We start from the raw sequence: 25,208 nt of genomic DNA on the forward strand, positions 1-25,208 counted from the left end.
GATAGTATTGTCTAGGGGTGGGAACGATAATCGTTTTTTTTCGATGCATCGTTCGGTGTATTAAAAAGATTCTGAATCGATTCATAGGTTTTAATAATGGATATTCAAAATTTAAATAAAAACAAAAGCATGCGCTTTTGTACGTGTGTTTGTACGTCAGATGTCTGCGCTAGGCTAAGCGAATACGTGACAAGATGGCGGAACAAGCAAAACCTCATACAAGCGCAGCAAAGTCAAAGTGTGAAATATAAATCATTGCTCTTCCTTGATTTTTTTTTTTTTTGTGTTTACAAAGGTACCATGGACTTTAAAATGTAAGCCAATGTAGTGATGCATCGGAATCTAATTGAATCGGAATTGGATCGCATGGTGAAATACCCATTGATTCCCACCCTTAGTATTGTCTGAGTTGACCGTATGTCCTTTCCAAAGTGCCGATTGTGTTACCTAAAGAGAAGGATCTGGTCAGCTGGGTCCTGCCACCTCTTGTACTGCTGCAGGCAAATGTTGCAGTAGTCTTGTCTCGGGTGGAGTCCCCTCGTCACAGCAGTGCGCAGATGAGCCAGCGACCAATGGAGGTCGTGATTTAACAAACTGGTGGTTGTTTCAAATAAAGTCTAAAACACCAGACACCAATCATTCAGGAAACAGTCTTTATGTTTGAGGAGTATACAATACAAAACTATTTATATAGTGCATTTCATAACAGCTACAGCTGCAACAAAGCACTTTACATTTCAACAAGAAAATAGCAATACAAGTGAAAGCAATAAATTAAAACACAAAAGACTATATAATGTGAATTGAATGTCTCCTATTACTCCCTATTTTCACTTTCTATATTTTGGACAGCGTTCTCGTCTACTACTAAGATGTGTGCATAATAGTCCCCACTGTTCTCATTTACCTGTTCATAGTTGAAAGTGTCAAGCATCCCAAGAATAAGGACTTGGATCTCTGCAAGTTGTCCTTTCTCATAAATGGGATTCTGTTGGACACAAAGTTACGTCAAATGTTATGTCATATATGGAAACTTTACAATGAAACAAATGAAATTCCATGCAGACAAATAGCAGGAGTGCCCCCCCACTCATCCAGTGTAAAACTAAACAAGCAAATACAGTGCATCTTTTGTCAGCCACTTATTTACAAAGTCAGAGCAAGCCATTCTGAATTTTAGCCCACTTTAAACAGCATTTGCCTCTTTGTTTCGGGCAGAGTGAAATGTTTGCCGATGCGTCAGCTCAGCCGCAAGAGTCACATGCACGTATGCTCTCCACGAACAACAATTTCAACCATTTACAAAGCACCGCACCAGTCAACGCGCACAAACTCTCTTGTCAGGCCACAGTTGTCTTTTTGTCTGGCTAAATAAAGATTAAAGTCCCCAAAATATATGCCTCCTAAAGCCCCTATCTCACAAGGGGTGCACATTTCAGACTGTTGACGAAGGTAGAAAAAATGCGTGTTTGCGTCAGGGTTCGTTCAAGGTCACAAATGTAAACCAAATGGCCGTCAGACGTTTGTCTGTACTGTTCTTGTCACTTGAACATATCACTAAAACTGTTGGTGCACGTCTGCCGAACGAAAACACTCGCAATTGTTCGCCGCTCAGTGGAATAGGAGCTAAAGTGCTAACGGTTGCTAACCAAGCTAGACTAAGGGACACTTGCGAGGCATGATTTTGGATTTTTTTTTGTTGAATCCCATACCTGTCAACCCTTGTGCTGAATCTTACAAAAATATTAATTTGCCCGTACATTTCTGTATATAAACTTACACAGTATCTATCGGAGGACGCTATACTGAAAGTCGACCGAAGTTTGCAGTCGATATCGCTAACGGACGGGATGAGAGCCGAAATGGGCAAGACGAGTTTTTATTTTTTTTCCCAATACAAAAATTGTTATACGGCGTACACAATTTGCAATGATCAAAACACGGATAAAATACGGGGAAAACGTATAAGTTGACAGGTATGGAATCCAATCTTTTCATCTTGCGTCAGTTGTTTTTGTTTGATGTTTTTTCTTTGTTTGGCGGCGTGTCTGCTCGTGCGGTGCCTGCTTGTGACGTGAAGATTACGTTCTCTACGCCGATTGGCTGTCGCAGAGGATGGACGGACTGGGACCACCTGGGTCCTTTAAATATGCAGACGGGAACTCGGTGGCGGTTAGGCAATGTCCATCTCTAATTATTATTACAGTACAGTAAGTGTTGAGATGCTTCCCTTGTTAGATTAAAGTCCTCAAAGGAGAATTTGAAGGACTTTCCCTAGCTCAGGAAATCTTTGGTCATACATATTACGGTATTAGTAGGCGAGCTTAAGTTGTCAGATCATTGTAACAGACAGAGGTGGCCGTGTCAGTACATTTTGCCGGTCCGTCATTCGAGGCGAAAAATAGACTAATGACGGACAACAGACGAATGGCAGACTAAATACAGGGACTACGCTTAGTCCGCCTATTTTAAAATTGTTCCCGTCATTGGTCAATCGTCAGCAAAACGGACATAGACGGACAGACTGATCGGTCCGCCACATAGGCGCAACGTCCAGCTCTGTTTACAAGTATTTACTTTTTGTATTTATTGATACTTTCATGGTAGTCATACTGCAAGTGTGCATAGTTTTTGATTCAATTTTAAAATACATTTATAATATTTACAGCAAACATTTACAGCTAAAAATGTTAAGGCCACACTAGCATTGACTTCAATTTAAGTTGCATCGTCATTTATAAACATGCTAGGAGTGCTGCTGCAAAGTTGAATCCAAGTTGAATGTACTATCATCTTATTTATCTTTTATACATACCTTTAAAGCTGAAGTCAACCCAAACATATTTTTTTCAAGAAAATGTTCTATGCAAGCGCACTAGATGAAACAAGGCATTCTGATAAATATTGCGTTTGTGGAATAAGTATCAATCCACTTGTTTTTAGCCATCCATTTTGTCTTCTGTTGACTGAAAATGACATCACAACTGCTCACAACAACCTATCACGGGTCAGATTCAGAAAAAAGGCCAGCCGTGATTGGTCGTTGTGAGCAGTTGTGATGTCATTTTCAGTCGACAGAAGACAAAATGGCCGCCCCTAGAGATGGCTAAAAACGAGTGCATTTTGCTGCTTAATTTATATTCCACAAACGCAAAATTGATCAGAATGCCGTGTTTCAACTAGTGGGCCTGCTGGGAACCTGTTCTTGAAAAAAGTTTGTTTGGGTTGACTTCCGCTTTAGGCTGTAAGCTAATGATGGTTCTAAAACAGCAGCTGCTTGCTTGTGCGATATGCTGCGATTTACATATCCGATTAGTCGACTAATTGCAACTGCTATCGGTGACTTGTTGGCCAGCAAAAGAATCGTTTGTGGCAGCCGTAGATGAGAATTGTTATTGCAGCCGTTAGTGCTCAACATAAAACGTGCCAGGGAATGCAGAAAATGAAACCCAAATTAGAAATGTGTGTGTTTGTGCATACGTGCGAGGGGTTAAAACCTCCTGCCACCCCAAGTAAAACTGTCTCCAGCGACCAGTGTTTGAGCCATACGTTTGTAGAGCATCAAATAGACAAGTAATGAGTAATTAAAAGCAAAGAAGAGACATACCTGCAGTATCTGCTGGATGATAGCAGGCAGTGAAACTAAGCTGCTCATACTGTTGAGAACATTCATTGTCAGCTCCTTTAAAACTGGAAAAACACAAAATGCATTGTTGTTAACAGCACCATCAACAAGAACATTTGTGTCTTGGTGTGGTTGATGAAAATAGTAGAATATGTCAACAAAGCTACAAATCTGTCCTGGGTCTTAACAAAGGTAAAAAAATACCCAAAAACTAAAGATGATGCAAACGTATCCAGATTTTGCAATTTGATGAATCCCCACTAATTGTGTGAAGGCGAAGGATTTGACACACATGTTATTCCTACACTTTAAATTTATTATTCTATTTTATTCCGCTCACTTTTTCTGTGTGCGACTCTTCCACATTTTTCATCCGATTGACTTCATTCAAGTTTCAAAACATTCAGAAAATTCATGCCTTCCGGGGTAGTATTTTTTTTTGTTCCCAAAATTTACCGTTTCCCCAATATTTCCTGCTTTTCACCCCCCAAAAAAACCCATTCATTTCCAATGGCATATTCAACATTTCCCATTTCCACCATTCCAATTTAAAATTCACAAGTCAACTCATTCAACTCACAAGCTTTTCAACACACCCACAATTCCTATTTGCCAAAAATTCAACTTATTCACCCATAAAAAAACCACAAAATTCCACCATTCATTCCCATTGCCATATTCAACAATTCACATTTACATCATTCCAATTTGAAATTGACAACATTCAACTCATTCAACTCATATTGGTCAAGCTTTTCAACACACCCCAAATTCCTATTTCTCACACATTCAACTCATTCACCCTTAAAAAACCCACAAAAATTCAACTATTCACCATTCATTTCCATTGGCACATTCAGCTTTTCACATTTATACCATTCCACTTTCCACAAATTCGAGTCATTGAGCTCACATTCAACCTTTCAACACCACCAAAATTCCTACTTCCCACACATTCAACTCATTCACACTTAACAAACCCACAAAAATTCAACTTACCATTTACCATTCATTTCCATTGGAAAATTCAACTTTTCACATTTATACCTTCCCAATTTCCACAGATTCAAGTCATTCAACTCATTCAACTACATTCAGATTTTCAACACCCCCAAAATTCCTACCTTCCACACATTCACACTGAAAAAACCCACAAAAATTCAAGTATCCACCATTCATTTCCATTGGCAGATTTAACTTTTCGCATTTACACCACACCAAATTCCACAAATTCAAGTCATTCAACTCATTCGGTTCACATTCAGCTTTTCAACACCCCCAAAATTCCTATTTCTCACACATTCAACTCATTCACCCTTAAAAAACCCACAAAAATTCAACTATTCACCATTCATTTCCATTGGCACATTCAACTTTTCACATTTACACCATTCCAATTTCCACAAATTCAAGTCATTCAACTCATTCAGCTCACATTCAACTTTTCAACACCACCAAAATTCCTACTTCCCACATATTCAACTCATTCACAATTAAAAACCCACAAAAATTCAAGTATTCACCATTCATTTCCAGTGGACCAGTGTTATTGCCCCTTGGTCTCCCCAGTGCGGCGGCCATCTTGGACAGGGACATTAGCTAGACTGGGGATACTCACCCTGAGGTCTCCCCAGTGCGGCGGCCATCTTGGGGGAGGACCCAAAATCAACAGGAAGTGACCCAAATTACCCGGAAATGAACGGGAAGTGACCTGGAAATGAACCGGAAGTGACCGAAATGACCCGCAAATGAACCTGAAGTGACCCAAATGACCTGAAAATGAACCGGAAGTGACCCAATTGACCCAGAAATGAACCGGAAGTGACCCAAATGAGAGAAAGAGATCATTCAACTTCATTCAACTACATTCCACTTCATTCAGTATTAATAAACTTCATTCCACTTCATTCAACTTCATTCATCTTCATTCCACTTCATTCAACTCACATTGGTTCAGCTTTTCAACACGCCTGTAATTCATACTTTCCAAAAATTCAAATTATTCAACCTTAAAAAAACGATTACATTCGCCATTCAGTCCCACTTCCACATTCAACATTTCAGTTTTACAGCCTTCCAGTTAGGTCCTTGGTGGTCTTGTTGTACACACGCTGAGTTGTGTGCAGGCAGCGTTGGATCGATTCCCCCTCATTCCAAAACATTCCACAATCTTTCATAGAGTTCATTCAACTTCATCCCACTTTATTCAGTATCATTCTACTTTATTACACTTTATTCAACTTCATTCCACTGTATTCAACATCATTGAGTATCATTCAACTTTATTCAGTATCATTCAACTTTATTCCACTTCATTCCAACGCATTCGGCAGTTTCTTTTCGGCTTCCTTCGCCTTCGCAAGCAAATTTCTCCAGAAATTGCATTCTCTAGTTATTAAAAATTATCCATATCCAAGATATTGGTATTAACCAGTCAACACGGAGATTTAAAAACTGTCAGTGTGTGATTCGAATTTCAAAACTAGTTACACAAGATCACCCTTTTTCTTCTGTCAATTCAAGGATTGTTGCTGCAAGTCGAGACGAGACTGATCCAAATGGCTGAAGTTACAATCAGATGTCAATAGCAGCCCATTAATTATTTTTTTTGCATTGTAATAAAAAAAGGAGAGATTCTTTGTTTGTCCCTCTAGGGGAAATTGCGCTTACGCTCAACAATTGAAGATTTTGTGCTCTGCTCAAGGGCAGTGAGTGATAAGCCATCCAGCATCTCTTAGTAAGAAGTCCAAAGTCCGTATTCATTACTTGATAAAGGTCATGTACCCGTGTTTTATCATTGTTTACTCATATTTACAACCCCACATTTTCCAATACAGTACTTAAAATCATCCAATATATTGATGTGGTTGTGGTCTGTCTGTGCTGTGTGACTTAATACGCGTAAAGTCTGACATGACTTTTGTCAATTATGTGTGTACCTCACATACAGTATACTGTAGTAGTACATAGCAAAGTAACACAAAATACTGGGTTTGTGAGCTTCTTTACCTTCTTTTTGGGGAGTCATCAATGTCTCTAATAATGAAAACCAGAGCTCCTGTATAAAAGATAAAAAAAACAGAAATGAAACTCTTGTGCATGCTTTGATAACAAAGAGTGATTATTAAATCACACATTCCTTTCTGTACAGTAATGTGCACATACGAGAGTCGTTTTCACTGCGCAGTCAGTGTCAGTGTGCCATAGCTGTACTTGGCTTGACTTACAATTTGCGCCGGTCAGTTTTACGCTACAAAATGGGGGCGGGTGCCAAGGTGGGGTGCTTGTAGAACGTCCAAATAGACAAACTCCGCTTCACTTTGTGTTGTCACATCTAATGTTCTAGGAAGTAGGGGTGGGAACGATAATCGTTTTTTCGATGCATCGTTCGGCGTTATTAAAAAGATTCTGAATCGATTCATAGGTATTAATAATTCGATAATCGAAGTTAAAAAAAACAAAACTAAAAGCATGTGCAAGCGATTACGTGTGTTTGTACGTCAGACGTCTGTGCTAAGCTAAGCAAACACATGACAAGATGGCGGAAGAAGCAAAACCTCATACGAGCGGAGCCAAATTGAAGTGTGAAATATAAATCCTGGCTCTTCCTTGAGTTTTTTGTTTTAAAAAAGGTACCAGTGTTTTACACGGACTTTAAAATGTAAGCCAATGTAGTGATGCATCGGAATAGGAATTTAATTGAATCATAAGCCTCTGAATCGGAATTGAATCGATTCGTGAGCATTAGAATTAGAATCGGATCGAATCGTGAGGTACCCATAGATTTACACCCCTACTAGGAAGCATGCCTGTCATGGGCCCTTCATTTTGTCCCACTGTGCTGCAAACTTAATGAGTAGAGGTGGTGGAAAACAAAAAAAAAAGAAAACCAGGCATGAACAACAGCTCTTGTTTATATTCTAAAATGCAGCATACATCTACAAAACATTGTACAACGATATTCTGTGGCTAAATTTAACAATGACAAACTTCAAATTATGTCTCGACTATAGATGGTGTTTTTATTGATTTATGTGAATATTAATGTGAATTGAATGTCTCCCATTATTCCCTAATGACATATTATCATCACATTTTGAGCTGCAGTCTACCACTGCCAACTGAGTATGAGAAAAGGTGTTTACTACAGCAGTTGGAATGAAAACAGCAAGTTTTATTTGATATATGGTGATTTATGCCACATGTGTCACCCTAGAATACAGCTATGTCATTTGTGGAGGGTCCTGAACACAGACGGTAAGAGGGCTACAGCGGCTAGCGCTGTTATTGCATATAGTACGTTTGTAGTGACAACAAATTCAGCCGCAATCTTTTGACAGACAGTTACCAAAATTTTCCTACACATACTACACGTGATATAGTCGCGAATGTAATTATGATGCGGACTACGAGCGTGCAAGCTGACTGTTAAGAGAATATCGAACATCCCGTCAAGTGTAACGTGCTTGTGTTATGTTAATGTTATGCTGATGGCGTCGTCAGTTCGGCAACGTTTACTTGCTTTGACAACGGTACGGTGTATTTGTTTGCTCAACTCGGCAAAGGTTTCCTGAGTGTGTACGTTTACTTAGCTTTTCTTTAGCGTGCTCGTGGAGTCGCAGTTTTCCTCGTAATCCATACGGTACACATTTGTAGGTGAATTGCTCTTCAGGGCGACCATTTTGGCACATTTAACAATGTCATTGTGACCGACATCAGTCTTGTAAACTCCGAATCATTTCCAGGCACAGGACGTTGACTAGCTATTAAATTACATTGCTGAGACGGGACACTGCTCCCATATATTCATTTTAAAAAAAATAAATAAAAAAAATCAAGTAAAACATGTTTTCTCATTCTGACTGCTGTAGATGGCAATGGGAGGCTTCTAACGACTACACCTCAACTTTTTGTCATATAGGTCATTTGGGAGAAGTTGGAGTCAATTCAAGGAGTGGACTACACCTCAAACTACACTGTATATTGGCAAAAACATTCACCAAAATGCAAGTAAAACACTTTTTCTCATTTTGCTATAGTAGATGGCAAAGGGAAGCATTTAACTAATACATCTCAACATTTCGTCATATGGGTCATTTTGGAGAAGTAGGAGCCATTTCAAGGACAAATATCAAACTGTATTGGCAAAAAATATTCACAAAAAATCAAGTAAAACCATTTTTCTTATTCTGATTGCTGTAGTCGGTAGCAAAGCGAGGCCTCTAACTACACCGCCTCACATTTTCATCATATAGGTCATTTTGGAGAGGTTGGAGTCATTTCAAGGATGAATATAGTGCTAAATGGTTAAAAGAGAGAGGGCCTCTCACCCCGACTACTACATGAGTTGAATAATATTTAGCCTAAAGGTATTCACAAGGGTTATGTTGAAAGTCAATGCAACTTTGAAGAAGCTCCAACAAAGTTTACACAGAGCTTAAAAGTGATTGCTAATCAACAGCAGTTTACTATTGGACCATCCAAAACCATACAACATTGCTGACAATTCCAGGTGCTGGAAAGTAGTGAGTGGAAAATGAACTTTTAACCAGTTGTTTTATTTCTCTTTTACTTTTCCTGGTGTCACTGTTGTTTACAAGAAAGGGGTTTAAGAAAGTCAGTGTGCTTTAAGCCCTATGTTGAACAGAGTGCAGTCAATAAACACAACGGTTTCTTGAAGCATGTGGAAGCTTCACTTTCTAAACAGAGTAGTGGAAAGGCTGATGAGAAGAGCTAGAGAGGGCAGGCGGACTGTTCAAAAAGGTAAGTGGACCCGCTCCCTGACCAATCGCGTTGTAGTAATCAGGCGAGGATGAATGGGCAATACCCGCTCCAAGGACAAACATATAATCCAAAGGGAGAGCAGCAGAACAACATGCAAAACAGGAAATTACCCACAGGCTCAGAACAGACATGTTACAGTAACTGTGCTGTCTTGCAGCACGGATATAGTTCTGTTTGGAAGCACCTCCTGGCCCCATTTCAAGGTTCATAATTTTTTCCCCACATGTATTTTTTTTTTCTTCTTCTTCCTTGCTTCTGGGGGGGTTAGGATCAGGAGATGTCTTGACTATTTTCAACTGTGGGCATGTGAAGCCCTGTCAGACTATTTGTGATTCAGGGACATAAATGTGACTCGACTAAAATGTTAATAAAACTTAATATTAATCTATACTACCACAGTGTGTCAACTAAATATTAACTCATTCACTGCCAGACATTTTCAGACCCTCTTTTACCCTAACGTTTAAAAAAATTGAAAAAAATATAAATAAGTTCCTGGGATTGAATGGCTGGACTGTGAAAAGACAAATAAATTTGTCTTTGGCAGTGAATGAGTTAAACTTAACACTTGCAGTGTTTCACTTTCCCTGACTTTTTGGGCTGAAAATGGGGATTTTATAACATTGTGGAGTGGTGCTAAATTGAATTTAACGTCGCCTATTTCAATGTAAGATTTTCAATGTGGTGCAGTAATTTGTTGGTAACGATTATCATGTACTACGCTGGCTTCTTTTTAGGCTTCTTTCTACTCACGCGTCGGTGCGAGCGACAACTGATGTTATAGGGAGTGTGGTATTGCCCCCCCCCAGCACCCCCCGCCCCCTCTTGTAATGGTATGCCCCAGTTGTAGGTGGGAGGCGCGGGTTACGTGATGTGAAAATAAGGAAATACAAACACGCTTGAACGCACGTTGCAGTCGCACGTCTCTTCTTACACAAACAACTGCCACATTGATTCACATGACTGACGCATTGTGCTGTTGGCGACAGGTCTGCAACACATGCCACTCACACATAAGGATTTGTTGCTGCTGGTCCATTATATCACATTTTGCAATGACATACAGTTTCCCACACGTAGAGGATGCCCCACGCAGCTCGTTGCTGCTGCAAAGCAACTAGTCTAGCAGCGTTGTGTGTGGAGAGAATTTACCCACCCACATTCCCCCTTAGCCGCCACCTTCCAGATTGTTTTCGCAATAAAATTAAATGCATCGTCTAGTCATTATATATATATATATATATATATATATATATATATATATATATATATATACATATTTTTTTTTTTTTGGGAGTATTTTCAAGCTGCGCGCAGCACTGACTCAAGGATGACGCAGCCACATCAAGGTGAAGTTCATGCACTTCTCTGTTCCCTATTTCCGGAAATAGGCCATAGCCAACCAGCTGTGTATAGTGGTTTGCTTGTATGCCTTTATTTTGAAGGCCGGGAAGGAGGGGAAGTGTGGAAAATAAATAAGTAACTTGACTACGACTTCTGGCTGTCTGTTGGCCCCAAATAATTATACAATACGACAAATCCAGCCCGGGGCTCGCAATGCAAGTAAACACACACATGTTGGCTAAGTACCACTGGCGCATTTGAAGCATGTCCACAGCGGGTTAAAATTGTAAATTAGCCAGCTAATGATCTTTAAAAAGCCTCTGCCGTTAGAGCATTTCTCCCGCGGCCACATCAATCATGGATGCTTTTTTTTTTTTTTTTTTTGGTCAAAGAGCGGAATGGGGTGGGGGCCGACAATGTTTATGAATATGGCCGGGGGGTCGCGGCCGGAATGGTATCCAAGTCAAGGGTGGAGGGTCGCTGCTGGACGGGCTATATGTTTATTTATATATATATATATATATATATATATATATATATATATATTTTTTTTTTTTTTTACTTAAATGTCTCCTACTTTGGATTTACGCGACTTGGCTCCAACTTCTCCAAAATGACTTCCAATATGACAAAAATTTGAGGTGTAGTAGTTAGAGGCCTGGATTTGCTATCGACTACAGCAATCAGAATGAGAAAAAGTGTTTTATTTGATTTTTGGTGAATATTTTTACCAATTTATGACACCATCCAACATGAAATTTGTGAACGGTCCCTAACTCGTGAATATCAAACGTCAAGCCAACTTTTTCCTCACTAATTGAGCGGGGCCCTCTCCAAACCTTGTGCCAGAGTAGGGCAAGCGTACCAAACCTGAGAGCAGATCAGAGCACTCACACCAACCCGAGTGGTCAAAATGCACATCTGTCATTCAACACCCCCTCGCACCAAATGAACTGTACATGTAAGAACTCTTTTTCCGAATTGATTGTCCAGGTGTGTTTTGACAAATTCAATTTTCATCTGGTTTTAGTCAGTCTATTGCAACAAGGAGATTTTCTCTTGCGTAAACCTACAAAGTGGCCCAATCCTCAGCGGTCAAATCTTGTTGGGACTGACTTGAGCATTTATGATGAGAAGTGTTGAGACATACTGTTGAGACACTAATAAGAAATTACCTTAATTTGTGGCTGCTGGAGTCTCTGAGAGATGCGAAGACCCAAGGCAATGAGGTTATTCAGTGAATTTTCTACTCTCTTCAACAGAGTCGACTCATTTTCTTCGTCATCTTTGTTCTGTTCTGCGGTGGAGTCAGCAGTCAGGAGAGAAAGCTGCACTTTGAATGCCTATCAAGGAATATTTGAGGCAGAGTCAGGCTGGAAGAGAACCCATTTGTGGTTCTAATTGTGTCAACAATAGAATGAATGGGCAGTATGTATGTACATTTCGTACAAGTAGTTGTTATTAATTCAGTAAATGACCTTAAAAAACAGGGATTCCTTTCAAATGTCTAGGTCAGGGGTGGGCAACCCGCGGCTCTTTCATCCTTCTGTTGCGGCTCTGCGTGGCTTGGGAAAATAAATTATAAGTGTCCGATTGAAGTGCATGTTATTTGTCTCAAAAACGAGCATCATGTCTTCTTAGTAAGTCACAGGTTTTTTTTGGCAGGATGGTCAGTGCTGACAGCGGGGGGATCGCGGTTGTTTTGAGAAACAGTATTGACTTTATATTTGACTTTCATTAATTCCACTCGAAACATGAAGCATAAAGTGGACATTTATGGTGACAGTAGTCATTCAGCCAAGGCTTGATGGGCTCATTTTTTACGCACGGTTATGAGGTGAGGTCACTTTAGTGTCGTCTCCATGAAATGTGATCAAAAAAGCGTCGCTTCATCATTTCCCCCAAATACTGTATTTCTACCTCTGACCAAATCGCTCCACTGTCGAAATGCCCCGACATGCTACGCCACATTTACTTCTGTAAACACACCGTTGTGAGTGACTCGCCGTCTCTTCTTCTGCATACGCGGGTCACTTTAGGGGGGGGCGCATTTATGTTCACACAAGAAAAGAGACTGAGGTCGCATTTAGAATGTAATATGAACGCTTACACACAAAAAAAGATTGTTATTAAAAAGACGGCAGCTTACAGTCCTGCGTAATGATGAAAATGACTTCCGAGTGCGGATGTTTGTCTCTGTGTGCTGGCAACCAATTCAGGGTGTCCCCCACCTACTGCCCAAAGACAGCTGAGATAGGCTCCAGCACGGCCCGTGACCCTTGTGAGGATAAGTGGTATCGATAATGGATGGATGGATGGATGTTCAGTAAAATACTGCTCTTTTTTCCACTGTATTTTTAAATTCAGGCATTTTTGTTTGCTAGATGGATAATTTAAGTTGATCTTTTTAATTCATTCGACCTTCAACTCAGCACTTTTTTTTGTAAGTGTTCAATATATATATACATATTGGGGGTGGGAATCTATGGGTACTTCACGATTCATTCCGATTCAGAGGCCCACCATTCAATTCAATTTCGATTGAGATGCCTATGATTCGATTTGATTCTGATTCCGATACATCACTACATTGGCTTACATTTTATAGTCCATGCAAAACATTGGTACCTTTTTAAAAACCAAAAACTCAAGGAAGAGCAATTATTTATATTTCACACTTTGACTTCGCTGCACTCGTATGAGGTTTTGCTTGTTCCGCCATCATGTCACGTATTAGCTTAGCCTAGCACAGACATCTGACGTACAAAGGCACTTAATCACATTTAAACTTTAAATATCGATTACTAATACCTATGAATCAATTCATTCATATATAAAAACGATTTTATATATATATATATATATATATATATATATATATATATATATATACAGTATTTATGTGTACATATATGTGTGTATATATATTGTAAATGCATATATACAGATATACAGTATATACAAAGATACATACACACACATCTTCATTTTACATGTCAAAAAGTGTTTGCGGCTGTCAGTGTTTTCTTTTCAGTAGAAACCAGGTCGAAATGGCTCTACGAGTGTAAAAGGTTGCCGACCCCCGGTCTAGGTGATTGATCTCTTTCTATTAATTTAACTACCTCTAACAAAACTGTAAATGCGCCATAAAAGTCTCCCTTCTTCTCTAGCAGATAACCAGTAGCTTCACTGTGGTGGTACTTCTCGGTGATCTAAATAATGGGAAAGAACGATACAAGTTAGATGGTTAACTTCAATACAACCCTCAATCGCATAAGTTAAAAAATGCATACAAAAATAAAGTACATAAAGAATTAAGAGAAAAAAAAAATCAACATCCAATAATGTAACAATAAAGACAAACAATGAAGTTGTAATGTGTAAAATGCCAATAAAAAAATCTAATGCAATAGTCAACTACCAGTGTACATGACAATTTTTCTTTTACATTTTATTTTTAAACTGACAAACCTGTTTGGAAACATTTTTAAAAAATGTAGCTGTCTTCTCTTTATTTAAGTCAAGAAATTGAGCGAAGGCACATATTTCACATTGGAAAAAGATTTCACGGCACATTACTTAGCAAAATGATTCACAAAAAATGGCGATACAGGTATATTATGTACCTTTACCTCTCGTGGAAGAGCATTTACCGGTAATTGTTTTGCCTCTTGCTATACACGCTTGGCATACATAAATTAATCAACAACGAAAAAAAACTATTAGAAAATGATATATTTGTGTCTAATTAATTGACATTGGATCATTTTCCGCAGCACTCCTGATGATTTCCCACGGCACACAGGTTGAGAATCACTGCTTTAAAGTGGAAGTCAACCCAAACACATTTTTTTCAAGAATATGTTCCCAGCAGTGGAGAAATGAGGAAATAAGTAACTCCATGAATAACGCCCCTTGATAATGAGCACAATGGCCGCGCCCCCGACCGTTCTATCCCTGTTTGGCCAGAGTCACGTGAGGAACCGATTACAAACTCTCTATTGGAAATAATTGTACTTTCATTGCTTATAACGTCCAAAAACGGCAATCAATTGGCACCAAAATTTATATGGGCATCTCTACTAATGCCCACTTCAACATATCAAAAGGATTAACCTCTCCGTGGCTGATTTATATGAGAATGAGGAAATGTGGAAGTCAGCAGAGCTAAATAGATTTAGGCTGGGATGAGCGCACACTGCTTCTTTGCTATAAAAAAAAAAAACACTGCTTCTTTGCTGATCACGGTTAGGACGGGCGAGGCATTGAACACCAGTCAGGATATTTACAGGATATTTACAGAGACTGAAGTGGGAATGAGTAAATGTGCACATTTATTTGGATGAAGAATGGCCCTAGTTTTTTTACTTACAACGCGCCGTCCAATTTGGAAGGTAACAGCCAAAATGGCACGTTCCAATGCGGCCACACTCGGCTGTGCAGTCAGCCTGGCTGGAACTTTTTGTACGCTGTTCGATGAGGGCTTTCATCACTCTCACGCCGCTTCACTGAGGGCAGAAGGTGGCGGCTGCAAGCAAGCAAGCAAGCACCGCACGCGACTGCTTGCGAGGCGACATGAAGACACAGGCTCATCTTCACCTCCACACGCTCGGCGGACAGTAAGGAGCTAATGTTGTTGTGCCAACGCCTTTTGTTTTAACGGCCTGAAGCTAGTTGTTGCTATTAACCGTCCCAATCATACCTTTAGCCGGGGAGGGAAGAGGAGGGTTCCAATCTGCCTGTGCTGTTGCAAGCCGCGGTCTCCCTCCTGAGAGCTGACACTAGTTTAGCGTAGCTAAATGTCCGAAATATAACCATTCGGGGTTTGTGTGCGCATTCATGCTCTTGTGAAAGCTTCAGCTTGTGGAAGTGGAGGAGCAATCGCCACTGTATTTTTGATTTTGTGGAGGTGATCATGATGAGATCACGTTTTATGTCAATAAATCCAAACTATTGTGAAGAACACTTTTATACTTTCACAGGTTGAAGTGGACAAGAGTAGTAATGTGCATTTGCATTTTGGTGGCGATCGGTCACCGTTTTAGACAACAGAACTGTCAAAGCGAGCAATATTACCCACGCATGCCTTACTCGCGTGACGTAGACCGCTGAGACAGAAAACATAACATAAGCCACACCCCAAAAGATGGCGGGGAAATTTGTCGTAAATCTAATCACAAAAAAATACCTTAAATCACTACAGAGTCCTTTGTGGGGGGCACTTTGGTACTGATGTCATTTTTACATGCAAACCTATTATATAAGTGCCAATGTTAAGCTCATCCGAGTGTCCCTTTAACGTGCGTCACATTTTGATTGAATAATTCCTTCTTTGCTTTGCTTTATTTCAGTGCAGTGTAACTGTTCAAACTGTTCACTATGTTACAGTGGCTTACTGAATGTCTAGTTTAGGAATGAAGCCTCTGCCTTTTTATTGATGGTTATAATCGTGGTACTTGGTGTAAAAAAAAGAGAGAAAAATTGAGAAAAATAAGTCTCCGTGACTTACATTTGATAATCATCAATAATAAAGTTAGGCTCTATAAAAACATGATTAATTTAAGGAAAAACTAACTAAATTACAGTATTTTTCTACTCATTTAAAAATAAGTTTAAAAAAAAATGTAAAGGTAGAAGAGAAATCTAACATTTTTGTCATGACAAAATTGTCAAAACAAACGCTACATTAAAATGAAGACATTCGCCGATCAACAATGTTAAATGATCCACACTTGGATACCACCTACACAATTCTGAACCATTGAAAGTCTAAGTCAATGGATAATTTTTGATTGTAGGGTTGCCAGAAATGCTGCACTTGTTTGTTTGTACTTGTAAAGTACACTGTTGTCCACCCTCATATAGCTTTCTTCCAAACATGCTCTTAATAGGGTTGAGGGAAGTGGGTGATTTTTTTTTTCCCCGCTCTAACCATAGAAACTAAAGCGGCAGTGTTATTTAATGCAGTGTGGTATGTTTGCATTTCCTTGCATGATCATGATTTTACTCCAAAAGGCATGGTTCTTATTTGTATACCATGGCACAGAATGGTCAATTAGAAACGCCACAATTCGATTTTTTTGGACACCTTCAGGTACCCTAAACGGGCCCTTCATCATATTCCCTATTCCAAAGCATCACTCGGCCACCTCCTGTTTGACATTGGTGTATTATCCACTGTAATAATAATAATCAAATAAGATGGACTTGACCACTCATTTCCTGTTGAATGGTCGTGATCTCTTTTATTTCTCTTCTCTAGTTAACTTTTAGACAATTGTATAATTCCAATTTTGTCAAAACACTTTTGGGAAAGCCCCTTTTCTGTTCCAGTATGGCAAGAAAGGTCCATAAAGGCATGCTAGGATGAGTTTTGGAACATGCATAAAACTCAAGCCCATCATCCACATTTGGGCTGGGGATGAATTAAGATTGTGAGCCAGCTGGGCCTCTCTAACCAGATTTTCTTCCATTTTCACTTGCTGTAATTGCACTGATTTGTTCATATGATGTCAATGTGTAAAATTGAAATCTTTGACAATAATCACAGATAGGGATGGACCGATTATCGGCCGGGCCGATTATCGGCGTCGATATTCTGTGTTGCGACGAATATCGGCATCGGCCTTTTATAAACATCTATTGCCCGATAATGAATCAATTTTCAACTGTGTTGAAATCAAAACAAAGATATATGTAAGTTACATTTTCTGTCATTTTGAAATGTTGGAGAACTTCATTTACAGTCGACTACAACCCTGGGTTCTCCCTGAACCTTTTGTCAGAATTTGATAAAGATGTATATTGTAAAAAAATTATAGTAATAATAATACAAAAAAACCCTACATTATGCAAATCTGAAAAATTGTTTAATAAACACGATGCCAATATTGTCTTTTTTACGAAAATTTTATATCGGCTCCAAAATATCGGTTATCGTCCGCCTTGACTACTAATAATCGGCATCCTATCAGCCGTGAAAAAAACATATCGGTCTATCTCTAATCACAGATGTTCTTACCTGTATGGCCTCCTCCAACCTGTAGTGCTGTGAGGTTTGGAGGAAACTCAAGAGCTGTTGTGGGGCAAAACGGCACAATAAGTCCAGCAGATGCGTGTGAAGATTATGTTCCAAAGGAAGGGTGGTCCCTGGATAATGACGTTCCCTAAAAAACACAGTTGTGTGTTTAGTGAAACTACACAAAAAAGATGACAAATGTTTATGAGAACAACCAAGCAGACCATGACTCCATGAATGAGCTCAAAAACTTGAAAAGGATCTCGCCATCCTGTAAAAACAGAAAAAAAGGAAATGAATGGATAACAAGTGTTTCGCTTTACATCAGAGGATTTTACCAAAATGTATAGAACTGGTTTTAATATACGGCACTTCAATTTGTTCAGGCTAAAATTAACTGCTAACAATCATTTAAAATTGGGTTTTATATATTTGGATGAACACCACTTGTAGGCACTTACTGCCTGAATTCTGCAAGCCAACAAAGTGAGTGCATTTAGTCCCTTGAAATGCTTTGAAAGACTAATTGTAGGCTCCTGAAATTGTTCAGTTGTTAAAGAGGAAGTCAAATAAACAAACATATTTACAATAATAGAATTATATGCAGGCCCACTAGTCCAAACACGGAATTCTGATTGAGAAAAATCCACCCTTTTTTAGTCTCTCAGGGGGCGGCTATTTCGTCACTTCTGTCGACTGATTATGACATCACAGTGTCTCAGGACTCAGATAACGACCAATCATTGAACAGCTTCAGAAAACAGGTGAGCCGCGATTGGTCATTACCTGAGCCCAGAGGGTCTGTGCGTCATACTCATGAGATAGTCAAAAACGGGTGGATTTTGCTGCTTAACTCATATTGCCTTGTTTCAATTAGTGGGCATGCATAGAACATATTCTTGAAAAAAATATGTTTCGGTTGACTTCCACTTTAATCAAGCAACAAAATCCATCCGTTTTTATTCAAATCAGGGCGGCAGCCATTTTGCCACTTGCTGTCAATTGAATATGACATCACAGTTGCTCAGGGTTCAGGTAACAACCAATCATGGCTCAGCTTCAGAAACCAGGTGAGCCGTGATTGGTTGTTACCTGAGCCCAAGTAACTGTGATGTCATTTTCAGTTGACATCAAGTGACAAAATGGTCGCCCATTGAGATGGCTAAAAACGGGGGTATTTTACTGCTTAACTCATATTCCACAAATGCAATTTTAGTCAGAATGCCGTGTTTAGACCCGTGGAAGTACATACAACATATTATTTTCATGAAAATTTGGGGTTTAGTAGATTTCATTGTTTGTGACTGGTGTTGCAAAATGTCATCTGGTCAACTCTACAAGAAAAAATAGAAAATAAAACAAGTCAATTTAAGTGAATGGCTTACCGGAAGAACACAAATTATTTGATCCACTTCTTCAGCAAAGTGACACACAACCAGGTCAGCGGACCTGCTTGTATCAAAGGTGACCAGTTCCTGTAAACATACGTTGGAAAGAAGAGCATATGTAGCATGGCAAAATTGGACAAATTGATAATGGACATAAGCACCGTGATTTCCGGACTATTGAGCACACCTGTGTATCAGCCGCACCAACTAAATTTAAAAAATAAAAAGATTTTGTAAATACAGTATGTAGGCTGCAATAAACCGTAGGTGTCCACGTTGCAGCATGGGATATTTACACAGAATGATGTTTCACAGAAAGTTTCTTTTTTCTTAACTTTTAATTAACACGCATCATATAAATTGCCCCTGAAAATATTTTTTTTCTCTGTACTCATGTATCATACGGACCACTGATTGCTGCAATCCACCCTGAAAACGTAAAGTATTATCCGCATAATAATCTAATAGACTGGAATTCCCTGTGGTCGGACACATTTTTGTGTAAAGAGAAGTTCTCTTACATCTGCAATCTGTCTCACACAGAATGCGTTCGGCTTACTAAATTTAATTTAGTGAAGGAGAAGAGGAAGAAGAGGACACAAGTGTCAATAAAGATAGGATGATGAACTTACATATGATCGCTTAGCAACCATGGGAGCTGTGCAAAACCCGGGACCCTTTCATGTTTCGTTTTTACAGTTTTCAAATCTAACCAAAGGTGGAATGTCAGTTTCTGATCGCCCGAGAGAGAAAAAAGAGGCAACAACTACCTATCACTATGTTTTTCTCTCAGGAAAGGAGAGTGCAAAAAAAACTTACAGCGGACAGAGGGAGGAGGAAGCGTCGGATATGCATGAGTCGCATTGATCAATTCATATGTTTGCAACTTCATATGTTGTTATTAGGGATGGGACGAGATAAAAATCCCATGAGACGAGATGTCTCACGAGATTGAGTCCGCGAGAACGAGACGAGATTTTTGCAAAATTTCGAATACAAAAAAATACCTAATGTAATTTTTTCAGTTTTCAAAATGTTTTTTATCGAACAGACTGCAAGAAAATTAATCATCTAGTTCTAAAGTGCAAATGCAAACAGGAGTCACTTTCGTTACATGCTCTCAAATATTGCTGCAATAACAGCTAAAGCTGAGATCTTTCCTCTTACTGAATACTTTGACAAAATCGTACTGTGCTCGTGGGGCAGTAACTCAATTGTATATAGTGTTTTATGTTAATTTATTGGCTTTATTTATTTATATTTATATCTTATATATTTGTTAATATGTATTCATATATTTATTAATAGATGTATCACTGCCTCTTATTGTTTTTCTTAATTATTGTATTGTTTTTAAAGTGCTTTGTTACAGCTCTAGCTGTTATGAAATGCACTATATAAATAAAATTGTATTGTATTGTAGAGTTCAGCTTGTTTCTCAGTCGATCTTCAACAAGAGGAATGTCACTGCATCTTTGTCAAGATTTCTGCAACTCGTCGTAGTTCTGGGCTCCTCAGAGCTGCAGATAGGTTACCCCGCTGCTCCAGATCGCAAGCCATCATGTCCAAAGAGTTGTTCTAGGGCGTGATTACATCCATAATTAGTTTGTGCGCGGGCAGCTCGAGCTGTCTTTATTTAGACGTCATAATTGCTGCTGCTGTTGAGCATCGGTTGAAGAAAAGAAACTATATGCTTGACACGTCTAAACAAACATGATACGCGGCCAACTTTGGACCAGCTGCACTAGCGTTGCGTTCATAACCTGCACAATAAGCACTTAATGTGTGGCTCAAAGCCAGCCTCACGTATCGCCACATCCATGTTGCGAGCGTTGTTGGTCACAACAGCGACTCCGTGATTTGGACTCGGAAGTTCCCATTCGGTGACAGCTCTGCTATATTCACCCGGACTCCAAAACACAGTCAAAAGAGAATAGATCTCGTGCTGTGCTGGGACGATAAATCTTGTGGCGTCCTATCCCTAGTTGTTATTAAAATTAAATTTGTTTATTCAAAAATTTCTCATGGGCGGCACGGTGGGCGACTGGTTAGCACGTCCGCCTCACAGTTCAGAGGTCGTGGGTTCGATCCCGGCTCCGGCCTCCCTGTGTGGAGTTTGCATGTTCTCCCCGTGCCTGCGTGGGTTTTCTCCGGGCACTCCGGTTTCCTCCCACATTCCAAAAACATGCATGGTAAGTTGATTGGACTGTCTAAATTGGCCCTAGGTGTGATTGTGAGTGCGGATGTTTGTCTCTGTGTGCCCTGCGATTGGCTGGCAACCAGTTCAGGGTGTCCCCCGCCTACTGCCCAAAGACAGCTGGGATAGGCTCCAGCACGCCCCGCGACCCTTGTGAGGAGAAGCGGTACAGATAATGGATGGATGGATGGAAAAATTTCTCATCAGTATTTGTATGAAAAGGTTTACATTTTTACTTTTTTTAACAGTTGTTTGGACCCTTAACTTCCTGTTGTGATCATTTATTAACAATGTTCATTGGTCAATGTGACCTGCTCTAATGTTTAAACATAAAAATAAAAATAATTAAACAAAAAAAAAATCACATAATGCAATATTTTTAATATTAAGAAATGAAAAAAAATAAACGGCCAGCAGACAAAGTTAAATCCTTTTTTACCTCCCTTGATTTTCTAAATACATAACAGAAGGGTTAAAAAAGGTTTTGACCTTTGTTTCGTTATAAAATAATATTTTTATTAATGATAATAATAATATAATAATAATAATAATAATAATAATAATAATAAAAATGTATACTTATTTTTCTTACTTTGAGCGTATTTAAAGAAGAGAGAAATGTGAGAAAATGTTAAAAGTGAGGTTTCCAGCTTTAAAACATATAATATAATAACTGTAAAAAAAAAAAAAGTTTCTTACGTCTGGGATTTCACCTATCGCAGGTTATTTTTGGAACGTAACACGCGCGATAAATGAAGAACCACTGTACATTATGTTGTTAGTACATTATTTTAGATTATAACCTGTCCCCAGAGCAATCAACAGCCACAATTTCGAAGTTTGACACCCCAGCTAAATGGAAGGGAAACTATTAATATCATCAAGAAAGTAGGCATTATTGTGCTTCTGCCAGACCACAGGCCATAATCAAGCTGGGCACTTGGGTTGACACAGGCTGCAAGATTCTATGTATACAATGTGAAGTTTCTTAATAAAACGTGTTTTCCCTCAGAATAACCATGAACCACTATCCGATTCCCAAAGCCACGAATTGACGTGACGTCATCAGTGGGCACGTAGGCCACCGAAGGACGATCCTCGCAAAAGTGGCAGTAATGTACTTTATTTTATTTTTTATTCCGTAAACCAAGAGCATACAAACACAACTAGGGGAGTGACAAACAGAGGCAAAAAAAAATATTACAGAAATACATTATAAACCGTGACGTCATCAGCACGCACGCAGGCCACCAACAGACACCCCGAGACAATTTTGCCGCCCAATCACATATGGTACAGACACCGGTTGGGCCGCGACCCTCCACCCTTGACCTGGGTACCCTTCCGGCCTCACCCCCCGCCCTTATTCAGAAAAATTATCGCAACATGTGACATAATGGACCGATCAGAGCAGCAACAATTCATGTTATGTGCGCGGCATGTGTTGCAGACCTGTCGCCAACAGCACAATGCGGCAGTTGTCGCTCGCGCCTATGCGGGAGTATAAAGAAGCCTAAAAAGAAGCCTTTCATCGAGTAGGCTGGGATTAAATTTGGCCGCCTCGCGACGGCATCGCACGCATGAGGGCCGATTTGTGGGCCGGACTAAAATCCACTTCCGGCCTTGCTTAGTCGAGGCCTTTTTTTAAAAATTTGTCAGCCACCACCCCCCACCCCAAAAACGGGCGTCCGGCTGGGCTGGAGTGTCCGGCCCCGGGACGGACTGCCCAGCTCTGGCCATAATTCACACACCCTTCCCATGGGCTCACAACCTGTGGGAGGGAACAAGGGGGTTGGGTGCAAAGAGAGCTGGGTGGCAGCCAATATACAGTATCTACCGGTTAGGCTGGTCATGCATCGGGATCCACCCCAGAAGGGCTATACAAAGTGGCTGGGGGAGGAAATTCTGGGCTTCCCTGCTTAAGCCCCTGCCCCCATGGAAGAAGATGGATGGATAGATGGATGAATAGATGGATGGATGGATGGATGGATGGACATTCCTTCAAGGGTAGGCCCAAGAATAGAAGAATCCAGCTAATTTATGAACACTGGATTGGAAAAACTATTTCATGTTTGTCCTGGTTGTACGGGATCAGACTTTTCAGTTACATTTCAAAACATGAGAAAAACTAGGCAATGCTTCTGTGACCTGCGGGTAGGAATATTAAGGTCCTGTGAATTTTAAGAGTCAAGATTTACAGTATCTTACAGTAAAATGGCCCATAAGGTCTTCCCTGCTGATTTGGTTATGTTAAGGTTGATCTGCAAGAGGTTCCCGTTAGCAGTTAGTCAGGTATAGAATTAATTGATGCCCTGAATATACTGTTTAGATTTTACAGGGGTGTCCAAACTCGGTCCTCAAGGGCCGGTGTCCTGCCTGTTTTCCATCTATCCCAGCTGCAACGCACCTGTTTCAAGAGATCATGATCATTATCAAGCTTCTTCAGAGCTTGCTGATGAGCTGATCATATAAATCAGGTGTGTTGCCGCAAGGAGAATTGGAAAACGGGCAGGGAAGTGTCCCTTGAGGACCGGAGCTTGACACCCCTGGTTTAGAAGCACATTTTCCCCATGAATTTTTCCCCATTTCATGATGACACAAACATATTTTAAATCCACAATGAATCATAAAGCAAGTCAACATCAAATAAAGAGAATACTGGGGACTTTCCTGAGTTTATCAATGCACATGAGCTGACCTGTATGTGTTGCAGTGCTTTGTTCTTGATTGTTTGTTTCTCCTCAGATCTGTGGCTTGACATAGACATCAGTTGGTCTATATAGCTGAAGATCTCTCCCTTCACATACAGAAAGAAAAACATTTTTACTTGAACAACTAAAATGGCTCACCTTCATTTTTACTCGATCATAAAACAACAAATCTAAGATTACACTTGGAAAGTCAATGACAGCATTGATTAAAAAAATACATAACTCAGCCAATCGGATTTTGAAGCCAATTTTTTTTAAAGTTACTTCATATTTACCTTTCTCAGAGGATCATTTAGGTAGCAGTCAATGGTCTTGTCATACATATGTTTCTTCTCATAAAGAAATTCCAAAATTTGGTAGCTGGATTGGAAGGCAAAGAAACAAAGACAAGATTTTTTTTAAATACCCGAACATCAAGTAAGACAACAAATTGTTGTTTTATTGACATAATTGTTGTAGTTGTTATCATTGGATTGCATCAGTTCCAACTCAGACATCCATGGGTCAAGTTTGTCAACTTCTATTTGCCCCTGATGTGGTGCTCTCAATGTGTGAAAGAACTGGCTAAAACAGGGGTTGGCAACCCACCACTCCAGAGCCGCATTTGTCTGTTTCATCCTTAGGTTGCGGCTCTGGGTGGCTTGGGAAAATAAATTAGAAGTATCCGATTGAAGTGCATGTTATATGTCTCAAAAACATGCATCATGTCTTCTTAGTAAGCCAAAGTTTATAGCCACTTTCAGATGTGGTCCTAGACAGAATGTATACTGAAAGAGTAATTACAAATTAGTCATCCCACATTTGCTGATTATGCTAAATGAACACGTTTGAGTGATTTAGTTCACAATATACTCTATATATGTATTGTAAACAAAGAATAAGAATGATGTGATATTTGCTTGCAATGAAGAAATTGCTTCTGCTTTCATGTTTAGTTTTAATAATTCTGGGAAGAAAGTCAGAAAAGCTGAATGAAAATAGGAGCCTTGATCCACGTTATCTACAAAAAGCAGACTTGTTGATTCCGTTTAGAAAGTTGATATGATTAAATGTTTTTGCAATGTAATGCTTTGGCGTACTTATGACACAAGAACACAGTAATCTCTCACCCACATGCACACACATAGAGAAACAAGTTCAC

General features: G+C 39.6%; 1 protein-coding gene across 2 annotated transcripts in view; it reads right to left on the bottom strand.

Moving 5' to 3' along the window:
• vps8 (VPS8 subunit of CORVET complex) overlaps positions 1-25,208 on the bottom strand; it is a 94,343-nt gene that overhangs the window by 3,005 nt on the left and 66,130 nt on the right. For both annotated transcript variants that reach the window (XM_086045560.1, XM_086045558.1), the window contains 11 exons: positions 24,343-24,427; positions 24,055-24,153; positions 19,157-19,246; positions 17,996-18,042; positions 17,775-17,919; positions 13,876-13,965; positions 11,929-12,096; positions 6,635-6,683; positions 3,608-3,690; positions 908-988; positions 448-617 (listed from right to left, as the gene is read on the bottom strand). In XM_086045560.1, the coding sequence (XP_085901686.1) occupies positions 448-617; positions 908-988; positions 3,608-3,690; positions 6,635-6,683; positions 11,929-12,096; positions 13,876-13,965; positions 17,775-17,919; positions 17,996-18,042; positions 19,157-19,246; positions 24,055-24,153; positions 24,343-24,427 (1,107 nt within the window). The remainder of the gene's footprint in view (positions 1-447; positions 618-907; positions 989-3,607; positions 3,691-6,634; positions 6,684-11,928; positions 12,097-13,875; positions 13,966-17,774; positions 17,920-17,995; positions 18,043-19,156; positions 19,247-24,054; positions 24,154-24,342; positions 24,428-25,208) is intronic.

The sequence above is a fragment of the Filicampus tigris genome, chromosome 11 (assembly GCF_054856515.1).
Source record: "Filicampus tigris isolate MCC_2025a chromosome 11, RoL_Ftig_1.0, whole genome shotgun sequence".
Lineage (NCBI taxonomy): Eukaryota > Metazoa > Chordata > Actinopteri > Syngnathiformes > Syngnathidae > Filicampus > Filicampus tigris.